At 42.1% G+C, this 24,070-nt stretch overlaps 1 protein-coding gene across 7 annotated transcripts in view; it reads right to left on the bottom strand.

The window, feature by feature from the left end:
• Nucleotides 1-24,070, bottom strand: part of ATP2B3 (ATPase plasma membrane Ca2+ transporting 3) — a 307,321-nt gene that overhangs the window by 162,345 nt on the left and 120,906 nt on the right. For all 7 annotated transcript variants that reach the window (XM_082263025.1, XM_082263024.1, XM_082263019.1 and 4 more), the window contains exon 2: nucleotides 7,890-8,087. In XM_082263025.1, the coding sequence (XP_082119151.1) occupies nucleotides 7,890-8,087 (198 nt within the window). The remainder of the gene's footprint in view (nucleotides 1-7,889; nucleotides 8,088-24,070) is intronic.

Below are 24,070 nucleotides of genomic sequence, written 5' to 3'. Positions count from 1 at the left end.
CACTCCAGCCACCTGCAGCACAGTACAACTACAAACAGAATATGTAGTCATGGACTTTGTTTGGACATACAGAAGAGAAACCAGAAAACAACTTTATTAAGTACTATACAGACACTCCTCGTTTAACGACTTACCTGTTTAACGGCCCCTCAGACTTTTTCAGAATACAGTACAGTACAGTAGTTGGGAACGCTTGAAATATTGATTACTTGTGGCTCCTCGTTTAACAACCAATTCTTTTAACAACCTGGTCGTTAAGTGAGGAGAGCCTGTATTAAAAATCTATTACACAACATTAAAAATGACTCTCCAGATAGGGGTTCACAACATGCAAACTTTCTAATTACAGTTCGCATGTGGACTCAACGTGTTTCGGGAATCCTTCTTAACATGTGACAGAATGTAGGAGGTACAATTACATGCATTAGGTAACACATTTCTCAACTGCAAAGTTACATTATGACATATGGATGAATAATAATAACATACCAGTACACCCGAACCCACTCCTAATCTTTAATAGAGTAATTTCAGCCAGTAGGGTAGACTGGAATTCATAGCATGTGGACATACCGTATAGCACACACAGTCTGGGTTTTAATCCCACTATAAAAAACAGCCACCTGCAGCATAGCACTACCCAGGCTGCCTGCATCACAGTGCCACATCAGCCACCTGCAACACAATACCACCCCAGCCACCTGAAGCACAGTGCCACCTAGGCCATCTGCAACACAGTGCCACCCCATTCCCCTGTAGCACAGTGCCTCCCTGTCCAGCATCAGCACAGTGCCACCCAAGCTACTTTTAGCAGAGTGCCACCCAACCCAAGCAACTTGCAACACAGTGCCACACCATGCCACTGCAGCACTGGGCAATCCAAGGCACCTGCAACACAGTGCCACCCCAACAAACTGCAGAATAGGGCCACCCCATCCCATACTTGCCAACTGTCCCTTTTTTCCTGGGACAGTCCCTGCAAATAGGAGCCTGTCCCAGGTAATTTATATTGTCCCTGGAAGCGTCTGTTAATCCGGCTGCCCATAAATGTTACGCAGAAGTAGTGCAGCTGAATGGGAGACTTATTCCAACTCTGCTACTGTGGCCTTAAGTTTGAAATTCCCTTTTCAATTTCCTGTAATTCTCTCTTTATTAAGTAGACCCTATAATCTGATAAGTAGGCGACATTAATTATGCAGAGTGGGAGGGGCTTCAGGGAAGTGGGTGTGGTAATTGATAGCTGTGCTGCAAAGTGTCCCTGGAAATTTTTTTTAAATGTTGGCAACTATGCCATCCACTTGCAGCACAGTGCCACAGTACCCTTCAGCCACCAGCAACACAGCGCTGGTGATACCCTATTAACCTGCAGCACAGTACCACCCTTTCCACCTGCAGCACGCTGATTTTTTTTCCTCCTACTGAAAAAGGAATATTTTCTCCATTACTTTGACTTGCTATGATCAGCAGCTCCATCTAGTGTTCCACCTGCACTATTTTTTTTAACCCTGAAGTATTTCAGAAAAAATATACCACATTTTGGTCACTAGATGGAGCTCACAATCACAAGAAGTCGTAGTATTAAAAAATGAGGAAAATGCATGCACCCTGGATGAATGCTTGTGACATTTGTCCACCAAATGGTTTATAAAAAGTCCATTTGTATTGTTTATAATATTAGCTGATTAAGGTCTAAGTATTTTTTTAATCAGTTGTTCAGTCTATTTTTTTTTTTTGTTAGGTATTCCAATATGGTTAGAATCTGTACAAAAAATAATTAAATAAATAAAATCTGCCAAAGTCTAATCAGATTTCCTTTGAAGGCACTGGTGACATAGCTTTCCCTAGTGGCATTTGTGGGGCCCTGGCTACACCACCACTGCCTCTAAAGACCAGGAATTGGGAAACCACTATCTTATAATATTAGCCAATATATTTATTTCAAAAATGACAAAAAAAATTATTGGACAAGAAAATCACATCAACATGCAGTTTTGCATATTAATGTGATTTTTGGTTTTCTGTCGATATGAAAAGTCCAGTCAATAGTGGACAACGCCCATGGTTGATGACTGAGTGCAATGGCAGATGGAACAGCAATACATAACCTAGCACTGATCCATCCACACATAGTCTCCTGGAGGGATCATGTTAGAAGATAATACAGGATGTTCTTTAGATGGGAATCATGGTAAATACTTCAAGAACAGGCATAAATACTTAAAATGATGAGAGCAGCTTGAATCCTGAAAGCATAAAAAATTAAAAGAAGAATTGATTCAGAACAGAAGAAACCTGCTTTACCTCATTTAACTGGGAATTGTACAGCCTGAATTTGACTTTATTTAATGGGCTATTAAACTAAGACTAGCCGTGCACTACAAACTCATGGCCAGCCAGTTACCCTTCAGCGCAGAAGCAGCTGTGGACAGGAGCTTTTAGCAGTTATTGATTCTCTTGTCTTAAAGTTGAACTCTGGGAATGAGGCAACATGTACCGTTGCAATGCAGCCCCCCCCCCGCCCTGCACCACAAGGGTTAAAATATAACTAAACTTTTCTTTTTAGTTTTGGATGGAGTGGAGAGGGATTACAACCCCTGTCAGATTTTATTGCTGTCTGTGCCCCTGTTAGGTAGATTCAGCCTCTCTATTTGTTCTGTTTACCATTATCACTGAAAGTAAAAGTAAAGAAAATCCAACATTTTGGGTTTTCCCCAGAAGGGGAAATCTTCCAATGGGGACACTAGTTCTGGTGACATGGGGGTCCCCAATAAATTCTCTTAATTTGCAAGGATTTCCTCCCACTTCGTGTTTGCCTGGAAACTACGTTGACGCGTTTCACCCCTCCCAGTGGTCGTTATCACAGACCTATCTGATCTGTGATAACGCCCACTGGGAGGGGCAAAACACGTCAACGTAGTTTCCTGTCTTCAGTAATGTCATTTCTGGTCTGAGTGGGATGCACACTATTATTGCGTATGCACTCTGCATTCCATGACGGATAGCGGCAATCTAGTAGATCACCCATGCAGACAACTTACTACACCCAGCTACGTCTTAAATTTCAGAATAATTCTAGCAAAAAGTGAGCGTATAATAAATATAGTATATTGACATCTGTGATGCTGTTTTGATGTTACATTTGGAAAGAAGCTGGACACTAGCAGTAAGAAGGGGGCAGGGGCCATGTTGGTACACCCTGTTCTACTCAGCGCTAAACCTTTATGCTTTCAAAAGTAAACATCCAAACAGCATCACAGATATCAATATACTATATTTATTTATATACACTCACTTTATTGCTAAAATTACTCAAGACGTAGCAGGGTGTAGTAAGATGTCCGCATGGGTGTTCTATCCGATTATCGCTACCCGTCAGATCATGAAGTGTTTGGAATGCATAGAGCAGTGGAATGTCACTTCCGACATATTCTGATGGGTAGCAGTAATCTGATAGAACAGTCCCTCCTCGGTCCCGAGGCTCACCTCGCTCTCTCTGGACACACAGCTCCGATACTCTTTAAATAGGATGGGTCCAGATGGCACACTACGCATTGGCAATTGGACAGACTACTGTGGGGGTGAAGAACTGTGGTGCGGGGAGATGTTAGAGAGGGCCAGAAGAGAGACAGAGTGGTGGGGGGAAGGTGCAGCAGCTGGAGGAGAGAGCAGACAGGGCTGCTGCTGTACCTCAGCATGGGACACCATCTCAGGACAGCTTAATGAAAATCGTGGCAACTATACCGGCAGCGTGGGCTCAAGGGGCAGCTGTCCCTTTTGCCCTGCATTAAATACAGCCCTGGTTGGGGCCCAGTGAGTGAAAAAACCGGCACACTATTTAAATTTCAGAGATCACTCACTTCCCAAAATGAGGATTTAGAAGGTATTGCATGCTTGAGTGCGTTTGATTTAGTCAGGGCTTTTTTTCTCAGGGAATAGGTGCAGGTACTTCCTCCTCCAATATCACCCTCTTGTCTACACCACCTACCCACCTCTGTGCACCATCCCTTGGTCCCACCCCCTACCCACCTTCCAGTACAACCCCTTTTAGAATATAGAACCAAGTAATTTGTATGCAATTTGATACTGATATTAAGAAACGCAATAAAATAGATTTCCTGCAGCCAACTACAATAGACCCCCCCATCAACAATAGACCCCCCCATCAACAATAGACCTGCCCAGCAACAACAGATGCCCCCAGCAGCAATAGGGCTACCACAAAAAAATACCCCCACCCCAGCAACAATAGACCCCCACTCCCAGCAGCCAGCAACAATAGACCACTCTCTCAACAGTAGATCCCCCCAGCAACAATAGATTCTCCACCAGCAACAATAAACCTCCCCAGCAATACTAGACCTCCACACAATAATAGATGCCCCCAGCGACCATAGATCCCCTAGCAGCCAGCATCAATAGACCCTCAAGCACACTCTAGTATCCCTTGCCATTAAAAACATTCCATGCTGGAGGTGGCGGAACTGGGTTTCCCTGCGTTCCCGCTGAAAAAAAGCCCTGGATTTAGCAAAGGAAAACCATTGCACTTCAAGGATCTGTGCTCCCTTCATCAGGGCTGAGCAACTGTGCAAATGGACATAAGTGTGAAATGAAGAGCAACTCTGGCTGAAAAATAAATTGGGTGTGACGGATAACAAAACTGCCAGAGTGTCACTTGCGTTAGACTTTAAGTGAAATTTACAGTCTGCAACCTTCCTTTGCAAACTATCGATTTCAGTTTTAGTGTTGCACTTCATTTCACATGTCTCTATACATGATAGTTCAGCCATGATGAACGAGACAGATTATCTAAATGAGTTTTTTTTTTTGATAAACTGATTAACAATCAACAATGTTATACCTTCCGAATCCCCGTTTTAGTATGGCGAACTCCATGTCTTTGAATCTTTAGTCAAAAGAAAACTGACATGGGCTCTAACCACTGACTGGACTAACTAAAATTAGGATAAAATGTTTATGCCTGGAGTTCTACTTTAAGTGCAACAAATGTAGATAGGATAATACACTGGGGGCAACAGATAAACAGAACACTGCTGTCACACAGGACACTTCCATGTGATTCTATTTTTTATTTTTAACGAGGAGCTCAGGTCATTTTTGTAAAAATTATAAGTTCGCAGCTACAAAAAACTGGAGCTGCTGACTTTTAATAAACAGATATTTACCTGTCCTACGATCCAACATTGTGCTCATCCAAGCCCTTTTTCTCCACCCATCCTTGGTCCCTAGCATCTTAACTGTGGACACCCGGCTGTGACAGCTTGCGATTTCACAGTCAGGTGCTCACTGTGCATGCATGAGTCACGTTGCGCTTTATGAATGGTCCCTCAGTCTTCTGGGACCTGTGACATGTCCCAGAAGACTGCAGGGAGAGAGGAGGGCCTAGGTGATCCGATCAGAAGAGGAAGTGGGTACCTGTCAAAACCATGTACCTGCTCCCCCTCCCAAAAAAAGTGCCATTTGTGAAAGAGGAGGGGGGAGGAGGCCTTAAAGCGGAACTTCCCCTTTTGGGTGAAGCTCCATTTTAAACTAGTTTACATCTAGAGCTCATTAAAGCCTAGATTTCCAAGCCCAAAGATATATGGGGGCTGTAATTGCAAACCTTGAATGGAAAATGCTAGCTGTCTAGACACAAGTAAAAAAATACATAGCTTACACCATGGCTTCCTGTTAACTCTCTAGGTGAGGGTGATGTCACTGGGTCTTCTCCAAGGTTCTCAAAGACCTACATAACATACTGTAACTCTTCAATCACCAAAAGGGCCATGTTTGTAGTTGTTTTCTGGTTTCAGATCTGTCCCAACCACATCCACCAACAAAGGGGGACGCATTTCCCCGGAAACACGTTATTGGGAAAGTTGAGGATCCCAAGAACTACATAATATGCTGCAACTCTACAATCTGACAGCACCAAAATGGTTATGTTCATAGTTGTTTTCTGGTACCAGGTCTTTTGCAACCACAGCCACCAAAACAGCCCTGATGAAGGTGGGTGCATTTCCACCGAAACACGTTGGCTCTACTTATGGCCTGTGAATTTACAACTCCAATAAACTGTGTATATTTAACCCCTTGATGCCGACCTCACACAAATTTGTGGCCCCGCTAGACTGAGCTTTTTTTCCATGGGGCCACATATTTGCGTATCTCACCGAGAGCCCCGGGCCCCATACTAACGGGACCCAGAACTCCTAATTCCAGGTCGCCTGATCATTGTGATAGCCTTTGACTGGCTACCACCGTGATCAGTCACTGTGAAGCCCACCCCCATGTTTTCTCTCTCTGTGAATGGCTACCACCGTGATCAGTCACTGTGAAGCCCACCCCCTTGTTTTCTCTCTCTGTGAATGGCTACCACCGTGATCAGTCACTGTGAAGCCCACCCCCTTGTTTTCTCTCTCTGTGAATGGAGGAGAGATATACATTGTATCTGTTTCCTTGCAGAGAGAGTAAAAAAATAAAATAATAAGAATAAAATAAAAAAAAACCTAGCTCAAGTTTTGATCTAGGTCAGTGCCAGGGTTAGTGTTTGGGTCAAAATCAGGGTCAGTATTTTTTTGGACAGAATTTTTTTTAAAATTAGTATCAGTGGCAGTTAGTGTCAGTGTCGGTGTCTTTTAGGAGGAATAAAAAAAAAATCAAAATGCACACTACTGTTTCTGGGCTGTACTACGGGTACAAACAACAACTAACATACACATATGTGGTATCGCTGCGATTGTCAGGAGGGGAATTTATTTTGGGTTGTTCTTTGGTTGAAGGTTATGGTAGTAGCAAGAAAAGTACAGCTAAATTTAAAAAGAAAATGTTTTTTTTTACTATTTTGTGCCAGTTTTTCTTTGATAACTAAAAAAAAACAATTAGGAGATATCTATTACTATTTACCACCAAATTAAAACCCAATTTGTCCTGGAAAAAAAACAAGGTATAATCCACTTGGATGCACAATGTAATTGTAAATATGACAAACTTTTTACTGGGCGAGCCTCCACACTTATCTTAGAAGACCTACTTAGAGACTGTTTATAATCATAAAATAACTTGGCAATTAATTGTAAGTGGAGACACAGGCTTCAGTGATCTATATCAGCTTTTTTAAACCAGGTTGCCCAGGCACCCTAGGGTGCCTTGAGGTATCTTTAGGGGTGCTTTGGCAAAATGCCTAAAAATTGATCAAAAATTGTATACAAGCCAGTAGGTGGATCAAGCCTGCCTTTTAGTTACACAAAGCCATGGGTTTTCATTATGCACCATTACGATTTTCTAGACACTGGCATCCTAACAACCAATGACATCATCAGCTAATGGAGAAAAATTGAGGGAGAAGAGAAACATTGGAATACTAGTCAGTACCAGTATGCAAACGTGTATTTGCTTTGGAAGAATAAATCACCTCCAACATTAGGTGTCCTACGTGTGGATGTTGCAGCATTGTGTAAAGCTATTAAAATCAATTTTTACGCTTTAGAAAGGGGTGCCTCAAGACTGTTCATAATTTTAAAGGGTGCCTTGAGATTGTCTATAATTTTAAAGGGTGCCTCGACTGAAAAAAAGGTTGAGAAACACTGATCTAGCCAGTGATATTGCATCCATGAGTCCCACATCCTTTCAATATGAGACATTTTTATCTGAATGATACCCTGGCTGCAGATATAAAGTAAACCTAAGTGCAACACGGTAATTGTAGCAGCAAACATTTTACTGGGGCACCAACCACTGCCACCAATGGCAGCATATTGTATGCTACAACAAAGCATAGGAATACAGGTAAGGAACTCACTCATGCATCATCAACAGTCCACAGAACACCGTCTGAGAAAACACAGCTCTAGCAGATCAAGCAATATAATTGGAAAGGAAGGCGCACATACTTTCACTTTGTTCTCCTGGCGGTGCATAGAATGAAAGGCCCAGAGAGACGATGGCAGCAATTTCTAAAATGATGAGAGTCACGTCCTGAAGGGCTTCCCAGACTAACTGCAGGAAGGTTTTGGGTTTTTTGGGAGGTATGAAGTTCACACCGTATATTTGTCTTCTCTTCTCAAAGTCCGCTGCATTATCCGACAAACCTGTAAACAGTAACAAAAAGCAGTGTTATAAATAATTATATCTCTTCAAATGAATCAATGCTTTAAAAAACAAGATATTTTTAGCACATAATATACACATACATATAATATAAAACAAAGAAATCGCCTAACAATTGCTTATGCCAACAAATTACATTAAAGCAGGTTCTCTGAATCAGGATTCTGTTGAACTCTGGGTTCCTCTAAAGGCGGCCAGTGAGCAATGAGCAAATTCTGCCTCTCAGGCATTATACCACTGACACCAATGAGCTTTTCAGCTGCCTGTAAGCAGAGGTGGGGGACTTGAGTCACATGACTTGACTTAAGTCAGACTTAAGTCACCAGTTTGAGGACTTGAGACTTGCTTGACTAAAATTAATAAAAGACTCGACTTGACTTTGACTTGGTATTCATGACTTGAGACTTGACTTTGACTTGAGACATATGACTCGAAATGACTTTACTTTTTTAAGTTATTAAATATTTGCATTTTCTCAAGATGTGTTAAAGCAAAGTGTTCTGATTTTTAGGACACTGGCTGTTTAACAATGGAAATACTTAACAAGTTTTTAGTGACTGTGGTGTTGAAACATGACCGGACGAAGGATTTTGAGCTGTTTGGGCATTCAAAGTGTTTCTTTAACAAAAAATGCTTAGTACTTTTTTCTTGGCATATTAATGTTGAAAATAAAACAAAACCTTTCCTGACCACTGACTTTTAACTGATTTAAAGGTGAAAATTGGGGTAGATCAGTATTTTGACTTGATTTGTGACTTGACCAAAATAAATGACTTGACTGGACTTGCTTGACTTCTTGACTTCTAGCAGGGACTCGACTTGCTTGAGACTTGAAGATTAGGACTTGAGACTTGCTTGTGACTTGCACATGTGTGACTTACTCCCATGTCTGCCTGTAAGGAGCATTCTTCCTAGTAACCACCAATGCATGGAGCATTCTTCCCAGTGACCACCAATGTAAGGAGCATTCTGCCCACTGACCACCAATGTAAGGAGCATTCTTTCCACTGGCCACCAAAGTAAGGAGCATTCTTCCCACTGACCACCAATGTAAGGGGCATTCTTTCCACTGACCACCAATGTAATGGGTATTTTTCCTACTGAACACCAATAAATCTTACATTCTTCACACTGATCACCAATGTAATGAGCATTTTTCCTCTAATGTAAGTGGCATTCTTCCCACTGACCACCAATGTAATGAGTATGTTTCCTACTGACCACCAATAAATTGTACATTCTTCACACTGATCACCAATGTAATGAGCATTTTTCCCACTGGTCACCAGTTTAAGGAGCATTCTTCCCACTGACCACCATTGTATGAAGCATTCTTCCCACTGGTCATCAATGTAAGGAGCATCTTACCCCTGACCACCATTTTAAGGAGCATTCTTCCCACTGACCACCATTGTATGGAGCATTCTACCCCCTGATCACCAATGTAAGGAGCATCTTCTCACTGACCACCAATTTAAGGAGCATTCTTCCCACTGACCACCATTGTAAGAAGCATTCTTCCCACTGACCACCAATGTAAAGGGCATTCTTACTACTATTCCACTAGTGTAAAGTATATTTTTCCCATTGACTACCAATGTAAGGAGCAATATTCCCACTGACCACCAATGTAAGGCCCATTATTCCCACTGACCACCAATGTAATGAGTATTTTTCCTACTGATCACCAATAAATAGTACATTCTTCCCATTTTTTCTTTATTAAAAGTCTTGCAATCAAAAAGGATAAAATCAATATACATAAATAAATATATACATATTTACATGAAAAGGGAAAAAAATATATAGCAAAGTCGCTCTCAAACAAAGAATGGCTTTACAGCAAAAGCAAAACTCACGTCATGAACATGTCATTACCGGGGAAAATAATCTTTGTAAGACCCATTCCACTGCACCAGACATCAAACCTACGAGGTCAAGAAACAAAACCACCCCATTATGCATGCAGCCCTTCTTCAAAAAGAAGATATTAACCAGCAAAAACAAAGGGAGTGAAAGAAATAGTATAGGAAAAAAGCACCTCGCCAAGAGATGGACAGTTCACCAAAGGTAATTCTGATATTCCTCCATGCCCTTATCCAGACCACCGCAGGGTAATCTGGCACTGTGCATTCCACGTGAAGTAAAGGACAACTATACTAACTAGAAAAAGTGTATCCAAATCAAAATCCCAACAAGTCGGTAATGCCCCATACACCCACTTCGCATAACACATGCGATAGAGAAAGGGGATGCCTAGAGCCCTCCCCACTTTTTTTATACACCTCAATGTTAAAGGACCACTTGAGCAAAAAGTGGTCCATTGACTCCACTTTACTAACACACTCTGCTCTAGGACAATCCCGATCATCCACAGGGCGATGCTCCAGGCTCCCCCTCACATAAAGCCTTCCATGGAAATCGAGCCAGGCTTGATCCCTAAACTTCAAAGGGATTCTTCCCAAATTGATTAAACGCAACCTCTCCCTCATTACAGTGCCTGGGCAATCTCTTAAGGCCAGTGACACACTGAAAGCAGAGCCCAAAATCCTCTTCTCCAGAAGCTTCCTGGGGAGGGACTTGATATCCTCCACTGTCACCTGCCACTACCAAAGTATTTTCAGACACAGGGCAACATAAGCCAGAAGCTTGCCATGTCAGATTCTAAGACTTTTCACTGGCCCACCATCTTCCCAACAGCTTAGAAAAGGTCTAAACCAAGATTGAAAAATACCCACTCATGCCGGTGGGGATCTCTGCTAACATATTACCAAGATTGTACCTTAAAAAGAGAAGAGAAAAGAAAACTATAGGGTTGAACATTCCTAGGCCACCCTCCTGCCTGGACAGGTAAGTTGCATTGAGTTTGATCAGGTTCAGCCTATTTCCCCATAACAGTTGGAAAATGCAGCTGTACACCCTTGCATAGAGAGATTCCGGCAAGATACAAATAAAGCTGACATATAAAAAGATCAGGATCAGGCAAGTTTTGAACAAGTCAACCCTCTCCCTCAAGGAAAGTTTCCATTTCTTCCAGCTGGCTACTTTGGCATTGGCATCCACCAACCTGCTTTTCCAATTTCGATGAACATAGTCACCAGGACCAAATTTCATGCCAAAAACTTTAATTTCCTGCTGGGGCTCTAGAAAGGCATCAGGAAGTTCGAAGCCGTCACCCTCCTCGCCCATCCAGAAAACATCACTCTTTTCATGGTTGACTGTAGAGCCTGAATCCTCCGTGTACTGCTCTATCAGAGACCACCTCCTGCGCCTCCTCCATCCCAGAGATAACAACAGACACATCATCGGCATAGGCTACAACCTTTAAAGGCAGCACACTAGCAATGCCCAAAGCTACCCCGCACAATGATCCACCCTCTAATCTTCTTCTGAAGGGGTCAATTGCAAATGCATATAGTAGGGGACTCAAAGGACACCCCTGGTGCACACCAGACCCAACCTCAAAAGGCCGTCCATCCCAACCATTAACAAGTGGGAAGCTCTCAGCCCCTTTTTTATAATGTTTTCAGGCAATCTATAAACCTCCCCTGCAGGCCATATATCCCAAGTAGCAAATATCGGTACTCATGATTGACTTGATCAAAAGCCTTCGCCTTAACCAATGTCAGCAAGTACTTTCCCCATCCAAAGCTTCCCGGACAGCTAAAACTGCGGAAAAGGACCTTGGACGGAGCAGTGCTGATGATTGGAACACAAATTGCCTGCTACTGACCACAAGCGCCAAAAAATAATCTTCGCCAAGATATTTCTATCAACATTGAGAAGACTGATGGGGAGCCAGTTCGACTGATGGGGTGCCAGCAATAAAAGAAGCACCCTTCTCACTGAACACCAATGTAAAGGGCATTCTTCCCACTGACCACCAATGAAAGAAGCATCCTTCCCAGTGACCACCAGTTATTGGTTCCTTCTCCAACCACCACCAATCTAGGAAGGTCCTTTTTCACTAACCACCATTGTAACTTAGCACAGACCACCAGTGTAAATGGGGACTTCATGGAGACTGCCAAGGTAAGATGACACCTTTCCAAAGACCATCACTGTGAGGGTAACAGTACAACTTTCATGCTCAGAGTTTTTTTTTTTTTTTTTTATATGGCCATTATTATTATTTGTTTAATTTAATTATTACTACTGAAAATGATTTTGTCATATAGAGCAGTCCTGGGTGTCAATTACCCTAAGTATTATTCTGTTATTTATGTCTACAACTTGCTGTTCCAGCAAATAATGTTAATTTTAAAATCATAAGAGGACTGGAAGGTAATTTAAGTATTGCTCTGTGTTAAAAAGGTTGAGAGAACATTTATAAAGTGCAGGAACACTAAAACCTATGTTATGATGCTATGACAGCCCATTTAAAATATGTCCACACTGGAAGATTTGCCTTTACCTTTTGCTCTGAAGATAGCTCCAAAATTTAGAATTTCCCATCACTCACTGTCTCGGTGACAATGGTTAAAATTAATTGGCTGCCTTAACCACTCGCCTACGAGGCGCACATACCCCTTTCCTGACCAGGCTAATTTTCAGCTTTAAACGCTGTCGCACTTTGAATGACAATTGCGCGGTCATGCAACACTGTTTCCAAACAACATGAAATTTTGCAAACAGGTAATTTTTTTCCTTCACTGATGTGCGCTGATGAGGCTGCATGGATGGGCACTGATAGGTGGATATTGACAGGCTAATGGATATTCATTAGATCCGGTAAGATCAAATGGGTTTACAGTTAGATCTCACATAATTAGAGACTTATTAAGTAAATAATGAGGCCCCCCCTTATCAAATTTTCTGGCCAAAAAGCATCCAGGCTAATAGATATTCCTTAGATCCGGTAAGATCAAGTGGTTTTAATATTAGATAGCACATCATTTCAGATGTATTCAACATAAAAATAAAGATATTAGGTGGTGGTACATAAGGACAGGCTGCCCCCCCCTCCCCCACATGCAATTTTCTGGCCAAAAATTATCCAGACTAATAGATATTTGTTAGATCCAGTAAGATCAAGTGGTTTTAATGTTAGATCTCACATGTCAGAGATATTCCAAATCAAAAAAGAGATATTAGGTGGTGGTACATAAGGACAGGCTGCCCCCCCCCCCCCCCCCACATGCAATTTTCTTGGCAATAATTATCCAGGCTAATGGATATTTGTTAGATCCGGTAAGATCAAATGGTTTTAACATTAGAGCTCACATAGAGACTTATTAAGTGATTAATGAGTGGGGGCTGGCCCCCCTTTTTAATTTTTTTAGCTAAAAATAATGTAGTCTAATAGATATTCGTTAGATCCGGTAAGATCAAATGGTTTTAATGTTAGATCTCACATAATTTCAGAGAAATTCAATATAAAGATAGAAATAATAACTGGTGGTACATGAGGATGGGCTGCCCCCCCCCTCCCCATGCAATCATCATCCAGGCTAATAGATATTCCTTAGATAATTAGTACGGCACTCACTGCAACTACTGCAGTCACTGCAAAACTGCTAGAAAAAAAGCTAGGCAACACAACAGCTACACAGTGGATTGGACTGGAATCAGTGGACTACCTCTGCAGTATGGCACTCACTGCACCAACTGCAGTCACTGCAAAACTGCTAGAAAAAAGCTAGGCAACCCAACAGCTGCACAGTGGATTGGACTGGAGTCAGTGGACTACCTCTGCAGTACGGCACTCACTGCAACTACTACAGTCAGAGCAAAACTGCTAGAAAAGAAGCTAGGCAACACAACAGCTACACAGTGGATTGGACTGGAGTCAGTGGACTACCTCTGCAGTGTCACTGTGTTTGTGACTGGTATTTGATAGAACTAAAAGATCACCGACTGTGCACAGCATGCAGAGCAGACTCCAGTGTGGCCGCGGCGGGTAAAACACACTGTAATGAGACTGAGGGAGGCAGCCTAAGAAGGTCGCAAAAGGCTGCCCAGTGCGAGGAGCCGCGTGGCGCAACATACACGATGACGTCACGGTAATATCGGTAAATCCGATATATCGGGGAAAGTGCATATCGGCCCTTGATATATTGGTGTTGCCGATAATCGGACGATCTCTAGTTAAAACCCCCTGATCTTACCAGATCTAACCAATATTATTTAGTCTGAATGATTTTTGCCCATAAAATTTGATAAGGGGGGGTCAGCGCCCCCTCATTAATCACTTAATAAGTCTCTAATTATGTGAGATCTAACGTTAAAACCATTTGATCTTACCGGATGTTACCGGATCTAACAAATAGCTTCCAAAAAAGCTAATTGTTTGGTAAATTTTTTGATAAGGGGGGGATGATAACGGGTTAGCCCCCCCCCCTCCTTCTGTGTGAGATCTAACGCAAACAACAATTGATCTAACAAAGATCTAATGAATTGCATACATTTTATTAAAACATTTTGATTTGCGGGGCTAACTCGGCTGAGGTTGGAGACTGGGCTCTACAGCAATATGGTGGCTTAGTCTGAGCACAATATGCTCAGCAGCAGATAAGAGACAAGAACAAGATGTCTTTGGAAAGATGGCAGATGTCTGTCTAGTCATTTAGCACAAGCTATATCTGTGAAGAATCTATATTAATGGTCACGTGACCATTGCCGTATGCATACAAGAAAGCACGCTGTTGTCAGATGTATCCTGTCTTGGTATATTATAGTAAATAGGATGCATGGATGAAGTGTCTTTTAGCCCTGGTTCACACCGGTGTGGCTTTGAAATTGCGCTACTTCAGCGCAATTTCAAAGCAACACATGAGTGCGATTTGCACCACCAATTTTATTGCAGCTTATGACTTCATTTAACAGAAGTCTATGCAAGTCACAAAGAAATCGGTAAAAAGAAGCGCAGGAACCTTTTTTTATAATTGCTGCAACATGAACGGTTCCATTGCTGGCAATGGGGTGCAACTTGTCATGTGATTTGGAGTTGTCAAATCCCATAACGAATCGCACTAGTGTAAACCAGGGCTAAAAGGGGTAATTTCTTGTTTGCGAATAGTCTGGAACAATGCCGTGCTTTTTTATCCTTGTATATACATAGAGGCCATCAGTGTAGGCTACATAATGCATTAAAGACATGCAGAGGGCTACAGGAAGCCAGTGTTCTGTCTTACAAAGGCATATGGGTTAGGTGACCATATTTTTATAATGAAATCCGGGGACATATTAGCTACTTATAGCGTGACTGCAATGTGTCAAAAAGTGACACTTGACACTTTGTGGGAACCAGTGGCACTAATACAGAGATCAGTGCTAAAAATATACACTGTCACTGTACTAATGATACTGGCTGGGAAGGGGTTAAAATCTAGGGCAATAAAAGGGTTAAATGTGTGCCTAACAAGTGTTTTCTCACTGTGGGGGAAGTGCTTTTATTAAGGGAAGGCATAGATCCCTGTCCCTATTTGAACACAGGATCAATGTCTTCCATATAGACAGAATGGCGATCTGCCTTGTTTACACAACGCTCCGCAGGTACCGGCGGACATCGAGTCCGCCGGACCCGCCGATCAGCTCCAATACCCAGAAATGCAGGATCACGTATATATATACATGATCCTGTGCAGCGCGACTGCCCTGTAGTAGAAAATCTGCTCTAAAACAATCGGCAACTGGTTAACATCATCAGTATTGTGATAACTCACTGGCAGGGGGCGCTCTATCATGGCTATGGTAGGCTCTGTCACATTGTGTCACATGACATGGCTGCTGGGTGCTGATGGTGGACTTATGACCCATAAGTTAACAAAATGAGCACCCAGCAGCCATGCCATGTGACACACTGTGACAGTGCACTGCCAGCCAGAGCCGTGATAGAGCGCCTGCTGCCCATGAGTTATGATACCATCCATTATGCCAGAGAACCAGACTCAGTGTCACACAAGTCTCACTCTCCGGCCCTCGCTACTACTCCGCCGAGGAAGGCAAGGCAGGCGGGCGGCTGGCCGGGACTTGAGCCAAGGCAGAAGAACATGCGAGTGGGAGTAGAATGGGCATGCGGCCGAAACTGAAGAAATAGGCTCTCCGCTCCGACCAGCACATGATCATCAGAAAAGGGCACAGATAATGGAAAAATACACCCCCTAAGCTAGTAGGAGTGGCAAAGCGGGGGGGGGGGGGGTGTAATTCAGAATTTTTTTTTAAAATTCTGTCCTGACTGTCTTTGACATTGCCTGGGCCCCTGTTCAAATCCAATCTGGGGACAAAACCGGGGACAGACTTGGCCCAAGGACAGTGTACTCAATCCGGGGACTGTCCCTGGAAACCGGGGACATTTAGTCACCCTACATATAGAGTCAAGCCAGCTGTAAACCTATTATGTGGCAATGTATCACAGAGACTGCTGTACTCAAAAAGCCTCTCTGATGAGCTATGTGCTAAGATCAGCATATAAAATCTGTGTTCAATAAAATGGTTGTAATCCTCAGACATGAAAATCGAACACAGCAATGTGTACTTGTCTCAAATAAGGAAACTCAGTGTCATTCTGTCTGCTGCCTCATTCCTCTGATATTGGCATGAATCATTTCTGACAGGTTTTTCTGACACCAAGAGAAAAATGGTGACAGGGGAGGGAGCTCCAGCACACAGCCCGTGATTGACAGCCTCAGCTCTTTTCTTCTGTGCTGTGTGAAGGGGGAGGGGGGTATTCCTTCCCTCCAATCAGCTCTCTTTACTGAGCTCTGCAGAGTGTAAGTTCAGTTCTCCGCCCTTTTTTTATGACAGCTAAGGCAAGCTTTATAAATTCTGGACTTTGAACGAATGTCGCTTCAGCTCTCCGCCCCCTTTTTTCTGACAGCTCAGGCAAGCTTTATAAATTCTGGACTTTGAATGGATGTAGAGAAGAGAAGACTGCAGATAAACAAGTAAAACTTATGTAGGAGGATTTGTTTCATCTCTGTGTATCCCCAGTTACTTCTCTGTGTATATAGAAGGGATTACAAACACTTTAATACATCATTAAATTGATGTTTTTGAATGCCAGCTATGTAATACCAGAAATAAAGGACAGAATACACATGAGGCGCTGGACTCAGAACTAACTCCTATTATCTAGAACAGGGGTCTCCAAACATTTTGGTACGAGGGTCACAATATGCACTGCTCAACAAAATTAAAGGCACATTTTTAAATCAGGGTATAGCATCAAATCAGTTAAACTCCTGGGATATTGATCTGGTCAGTTAAGTAGCAGAGGGGGTTGTTAGTTAGTTTCAGCTGCTTTGGTGTTAATAAAAATAACAATATGTGCACTAGATGGACAACAATGAGACAACCTCCAAAACAGGAATGGTTTTATAGGCGGAGGCCACTGATATTTTTTCCCTACTCATCTCTTCTAACTGTTTCTCACTAGTTTTGCATTTGGCTGGGGTCAGTGTCACTACTGGTAGCATGAGGCGATACCTGGACCCTATAGAGGTTGCACAGGCATTCCAACTCCTCCAGGATGGCACATCAATACGTGCCATTGCCAGAGCATGGAGGAAATTCCAGGAGACAGGCAGTTACTCTAGGAGAGCTGGACAGGGCAGTAGAAGGTCCTTAACCCATCAGCAGGACCAGTATCTGCTCTTTTGTGCAAGGAGGAACAGGATGAGCACTGCCAGAGCCCTACAAAATGACCTCCAGCAGGCCACTGGTGTGAATGTCTCTGACCAAACAATTTAGAAACAGAATTCACGAGGGTGGCCTAAGGGCTCAACGTCCTCTAGTGGGCCCTGTGCTTATTGCCCGGCACCGTGGAGCTCGATTGTCATTTGCCATTGAATACCAAAATTGCATAGTTGCCAACATTTGAAAAAAATTTCCAGGGACACTTTGCAGCACAGCTATCAATTACTTACCACACCCACTTCCCTGAAGCTCTGCCCACTCCACATAATTAATCTCCGCCTACTTATCAGATTATAGGGTTTACCCAATAAAGAGAGAATTACAGGAAAATGAAAAGGGAATTGAAAACTTAAGGCCAAAGTAGCAGAGTTGGAATAATTCTCCCATTCAGCTGCACTACTTCTGCCTAAAGTTTAAAATTCTCATCACAATTCCCTGCAATTCTAAAGTGTGAAATGTGCTCAGGTGTGACCGTACAAAAAATGTAAATATAAATAAACTGCAAGGTGTAAATAAGTACGATTATACTAGCTGGTATAATTCGGTTTTATTGTACTTATTTGCACCTTGCACTTTATTTATATTTCCATACTACATTTTTTGTATGGTCACACCTGAGCACATTTCACACTTTATTCACCTGTCTTTGAATTCAGCCCTCTGTAGGGTGAGAATTTTCATTTACATAAAACAATGTGGCATCCTTTCTTTCCTAACACATTACCCAGTCCATACCAGTATAGATCCTAACACATTACCCAGTCCATACCAGTATAGATCCTAACACATTACCCAGTCCATACCAGTATAGATCCTAACACATTACCCAGTCCATATCAGTATAGATCCTAGCACATTACCCAGTCCATACCAGTATAGATCCTAACGCATTACCCAGTCCATACCAGTATAGATCCTAACACATTACCCAATCCATATCAGTATAGATCCTAGCACATTACCCAGTCCATACCAGTATAGATCCTAGCACATTACCCAGTCCATACCAGTATAGATCCTAACACATTACCCAGTCCATACCAGTATAGATCCTAACACATTACCCAGTCCATATCAGTATAGATCCTAACACATTACCCAGTCCATACCAGTATATATCATAACACATTACCCTATCCATACCAGTATAGATCCTAACACATTCCCCAGTCCATACCAGTATAGATCCTAACACATTACCCAGTCCATACCAGTATAGATCCTAACACATTCCCCAGTCCATACCAGTATAGATCCTTCCTAACACATTACCCAGTCCATACCAGTATAGATCCTAACACATTACCCAGTCCATACCAGTATAGATCCTAGCACATTACCCAGTCCATTCCAGTATAGATCCTAACACATTACCCAGTCCATACCAGTATAGATCCTAACACATTACCCAGTCCATACCAGTATAGATCCTAACACATTACCCAGTCCATACCAGTATAGATCCTAACACATTACCCAGTCCATATCAGTATAGATCCTAACACATTACCCAGTCCATACCAGTATAGATCATAACACATTACCCTAGCCATACCAGTATAGATCCTAACACATTCCCCAGTCCATACCAGTATAGATCCTAACACATTACCCAGTCCATATCAGTATAGATCCTAACACATTACCCAGTCCATACCAGTATAGATCCTAACACATTCCCCAGTCCATACCAGTATAGATCCTTCCTAACACATTACCCAGTCCATACCAGTATAGATCCTAACACATTACCCAGTCCATACCAGTATAGATCCTAACACATTACCCAGTCCATTCCAGTATAGATCCTAACACATTACCCAGTCCATACCAGTATAGATCCTAACACATTACCCAGTCCATACCAGTATAGATCCTAACACATTACCCAGTCCATACCAGTATAGATCCTAACACATTACCCAGTCCATATCAGTATAGATCCTAACACATTACCCAGTCCATACCAGTATAGATCATAACACATTACCCTAGCCATACCAGTATAGATCCTAACACATTCCCTAGTCCATACCAGTATAGATATCCAGAATTATATTTTTCCCCATTGAGATCTGATGTGTTTTCAAAGTGTTCCTTTCATATGTTTCAGCAGTGTGTATGTTACAAATATTCATGGGCAAAAAAAAAATGATTTATATAAATCGATGAATAATAAATGAATGAATGAAAACATTTTATTGGATCTTTTTGGGATTGAGCATGATCGGATTCAAAAAAGAAGAAATAACTTCAACTTAACAAAGTACACCTTTATATCAAAAACTCCATCAGAGTCTCTTCCTTCATTAGAGTCCCTATCATATCAGAGTCTCCATAAGAGTCTCACTTACATCAGTGTCCTTTATCAGAGTCCCCCTTACATCAGTGTCTCCCTTACATCAGTGTCTCTTATCAGAGTCCATCTTACCTCAGTGTCCCTTATTAGGGCCCCCCATATTAGGGTCCCCATGAGAGTCTCCCTTACATCAGGATCCTCATTAGAGCCCCCCTTACATAAGGGTACCCATCAGAGTCTCCCTTGTATCAGGATCCTCATTAGAGTCCCCCTTACATTAGAGTCTACATCAGGGTCCCCCCATACATCAGTGTCCCCGTTAGAGTCTTCCCTACATCAGAGTCTCACATTACATCACAGTCTCCATCAGAGTCTCCCGTTAAATCACAGTCTCCACCAGAGTCCCCCCATACATCAGCGTCCCCGTCAGAGTCTTCCCTACATCAAAGTCTCCCCTGTTATATCGCAGTCTCCATCAGATTCCCCACATACATCAGTGTCGACATCAGAGCCCCCCTTACATCAGGGTTCCCATCAGAGTCTCCATCAGAGTCTCCTCTTACATCAGAGTTCCCCTTACATCAGGGTGTCCGTCAGAACCCCCCCTACATCAAGGTGTCCATCAGAGCCCTCCTACATCAGTGTCTTCGTCAGAGGCTCTTTTAAATTAGTGTCCCAATCAAAGTCTCCCCTTACATTAGTGTGCCCATCAGAATCCCCCCTTACATCAGAGTCCCAAATTACATTAGTGTGCCCACCAGAATCCCCCCTTACATCAGGGGGTTTCCATTAGAGTCCCCCTTAGATCAGTGTCCCCATCAGAGTCCCCCTTAACATCAGTGTCCCCATCAAAGTCCCTCCTAATGTTAGCGTGCCCATCAGGATCCCCTTACATCAGGATTCCCATCAGGATCCTCCATAACATCCGAGTACCTATTTACATTAGTGTGTCCTTTAAAATCCCCCCTTACATCAGTATCCCCATCAGAGTCCCCCTTACATCATTATCCTCATTAGAGACAGGACAGGAACTGGGAAGTGGAGCAGGTCTGGACGGTGGAAATTTGTTTCACCTGTGATTACTGGGGCAAGCACATCATTGGTTGATAGGGGTCTCGGCAATGAATACTGTGGGGGTAAATGGGGGGGGGGGTGGAGACCAAATTATATGGATCCTCAGTCTGCGCACATCAGCTGTGCACTGGATAAAATATTGTAGTGGACCGGATGTGGCCCCCGAGTCATAGACCCCTGAGCTAGTGGATGGAAGTAAAATTTGATGACTTGACTTCAGCCACTCACACCAAATATGGAATATCCCACTAGGTGGGGTCACCAGAATCAAAAGATGCACAAAAAAAGCCAAAGCACTAAATGGTCATCTCAGAAGACCCTAATCCTGTATTAATGATATGACAATATATAGGAAGAACAGCAGTAGACAACTCATTTCAGGGAAAGACCTTCCCTTCACCAGGACATGAATTTAAATATAAAGAATCTCAAATGGACCTTTATAGAGAACAATCTATCTTGAAGGAAACAGCCTTGCTGTCTCAACAGACTTATATTCAAAATACAAATCTGGTTCTCATTTGTAAAAGAGTCAATTTGAGAAACCATATATTTATACCAAAGGCCTGATGAAGTAGGAGGTCATGTCCCTGAAACGCGTTGACCACTGCTGATCTTCCTGTTGTTATAACATGATTAACAGTAAAATATTATGGACTCTTGTTTTTTGGGTCCCTGTTCTGCCCCATCTAAATGTATTTTTTCAGTTGTTGTATTGAACTGTAGCAGGTTACTATTGTTTGTGGTATGCTGACATGTAGTGGTGGTTTAGGACCACTATCACTTGTTTATTTGTCTGATTTGGTATCTCCGTCTGTCTTGCCCACCTGTTTAATGCTAGTTAGTTCAGTCCTAACTAGACCCTTCTTGTTTCTTCCATGTTCCTTCAGTCCGTGTAAGTTCTTTTCAGAGACAGGACTTAGGAAAGTCAGTGGGGTTGATTTACTAAAACCGGAGAGTCAAATTCTGGTGCAGCTCTGCATAGAAACCAATCAGCTTTCAGTTTTTTTTTTTTGTCAAAGCTTAAAACATTTGTTACCCCAAACCTTCAAATTCCTGATATGTGCCTTCTGTACCCTGTATTTGTATGAGAGAGTCTCCTATTCTCTTAGTATTTCTTCCTTTATGAGAAGTCCCTGGTGTTCCTGGTAGTCCCCTATTAAAAATGACCACACTAAGCAGGAGAACAAACAGGGTCAGATCTCTAGTTATGCTGGGAACTCACTGTACTCTCCTCCAATGATCAGACTTGTCCTGACACACCCCTGCTTCACAACCCTTCACTGGGAAGCTCAGTGTGCTGCTGCTTCTCCTCCCCCAGCTCTTATGCAGCTGAGAACAGAGGGAATGTGATCACTTATAAAAAGGGAAAAAAGGTATTTATAACATTTTTCTTTTAACTATACAAAAATGTTTTGCCTTTCATTTCTATTTTAAACTGACTAGGTTGTTTTACAAGATCCTTTACCATCACTTTAATTGAACAAGCTGAACTTAGAAGCTGACTGGTTACCATGCACAGCTACACCAGATTGTATACTCTCCAGTTCTAGTAAATCAACCCCTATGTCTTCTTACACTTGAACAGACTGGAAAAAAATTCTCTGTACAATAATTATCTGAAGAAAAATTGTGTTGGATTCAACCACTATCTTATTGAAGAGTTACGCTGCCTGTGGATGGTGCCAAGTAAGCAAGTGATCATACTGTCTGACTGGATCATACTGTCTGATTGGGTCTAACGAGGTATATTAATGCATAATGCAGCATTTGAAATAGAACAGTCCACATTTTTTCACCAGCCAAAACACAAAATGTACTGTTAAAATATGTGGTCAGTTCAAAGACCTTGCAGTAGGTAAAGGGTTTCTTTAGCTATTGTGCAATCAGATTGAATAGCAGGGACATTAGAAAATGATAAAAAACAAAATATGTGTTGATAATTAGCAGTCTGCAACCTATAATCAAATATACAGACTAACTATATAACAAGAAATCAGAACACAATAATAGGTCCATCCAATGTTTCAAATAAGCAGCATTTAAGTTGATCTTAACCAAGCTCCAGTTTTTTTCCACCGTTTTGAAAAATATATTTTTAGACCCTGTTGGAAATAATGGCGTTGAAAGGGAAAAATGCAACCTACATTTGAAATGTCACAAACAAAACATCTTTTGAGCAAGGCTGACTTGTTACATTTTATACAACGCTTCTAATGACATTTTACAGACTGGAAAAACATTTCTTGCTATAAAAATGGAAACACTGTAAGGTAAATTGTACATTATCTTCAAAATGGCCCTCAAAACTGCTAAAACTAACCTTGAATATCAAAATAAATATTTTTTTTATATTGTATAAAATATTATCATTATTTATATTATACAGGATGTATATAGCGTCAACAGTTTGTATTGTGCTTGACAAAATAAAGGGAGGCAGTGCAGTTACAATACAACTCAATACAATATAAAAGGGATCAGAAGGCCCTGCTTGTGAGAGCGACAATCTAAAAAGGAGAAGCAAGTGAAACAAAAGATAATGTTTGTGGGAGGATTAATTGATGGAGAAAGTGGAAGTTCAGTTTTCTGGTAGAGGCAGGATAGGCTTCCAGGGATCTCCTGAAGGTGGACAGAGGAGGAGATATCTAGACAGTTTGGGGGTAAGGCCCTTGGTGCCCAACCTTGCAGCCCTTTGGTCCCTGGACCTCAGCATTCTGTATTGGGAACATGGATTAGGGTAACAGGTTCGCAGTTCCTACTAGTCTTGTGTAACATGTTCCCATTTTCATATTGTCTTCTGCAGCAAATCCCCAGCCAAAAATGTATGCTGTCCACACTCTCTGACCCTCATTTCCTCAATTAGGTCTTCAGTTCCTGACAGTCCTCGCAAGCATTACATGCAGTGTATTGAACATTATGTGCGGCTCTTTGGTGATGTCAGGCAGGGCCGTC

Source organism: Pelophylax lessonae, assembly GCF_965119305.1.
Source record: "Pelophylax lessonae genome assembly, chromosome: 7".
NCBI lineage: Eukaryota > Metazoa > Chordata > Amphibia > Anura > Ranidae > Pelophylax > Pelophylax lessonae.
The sequence above is the reverse complement of the archived record's forward strand: the minus strand, read 5'-3'. Positions and strand labels throughout refer to the sequence as shown.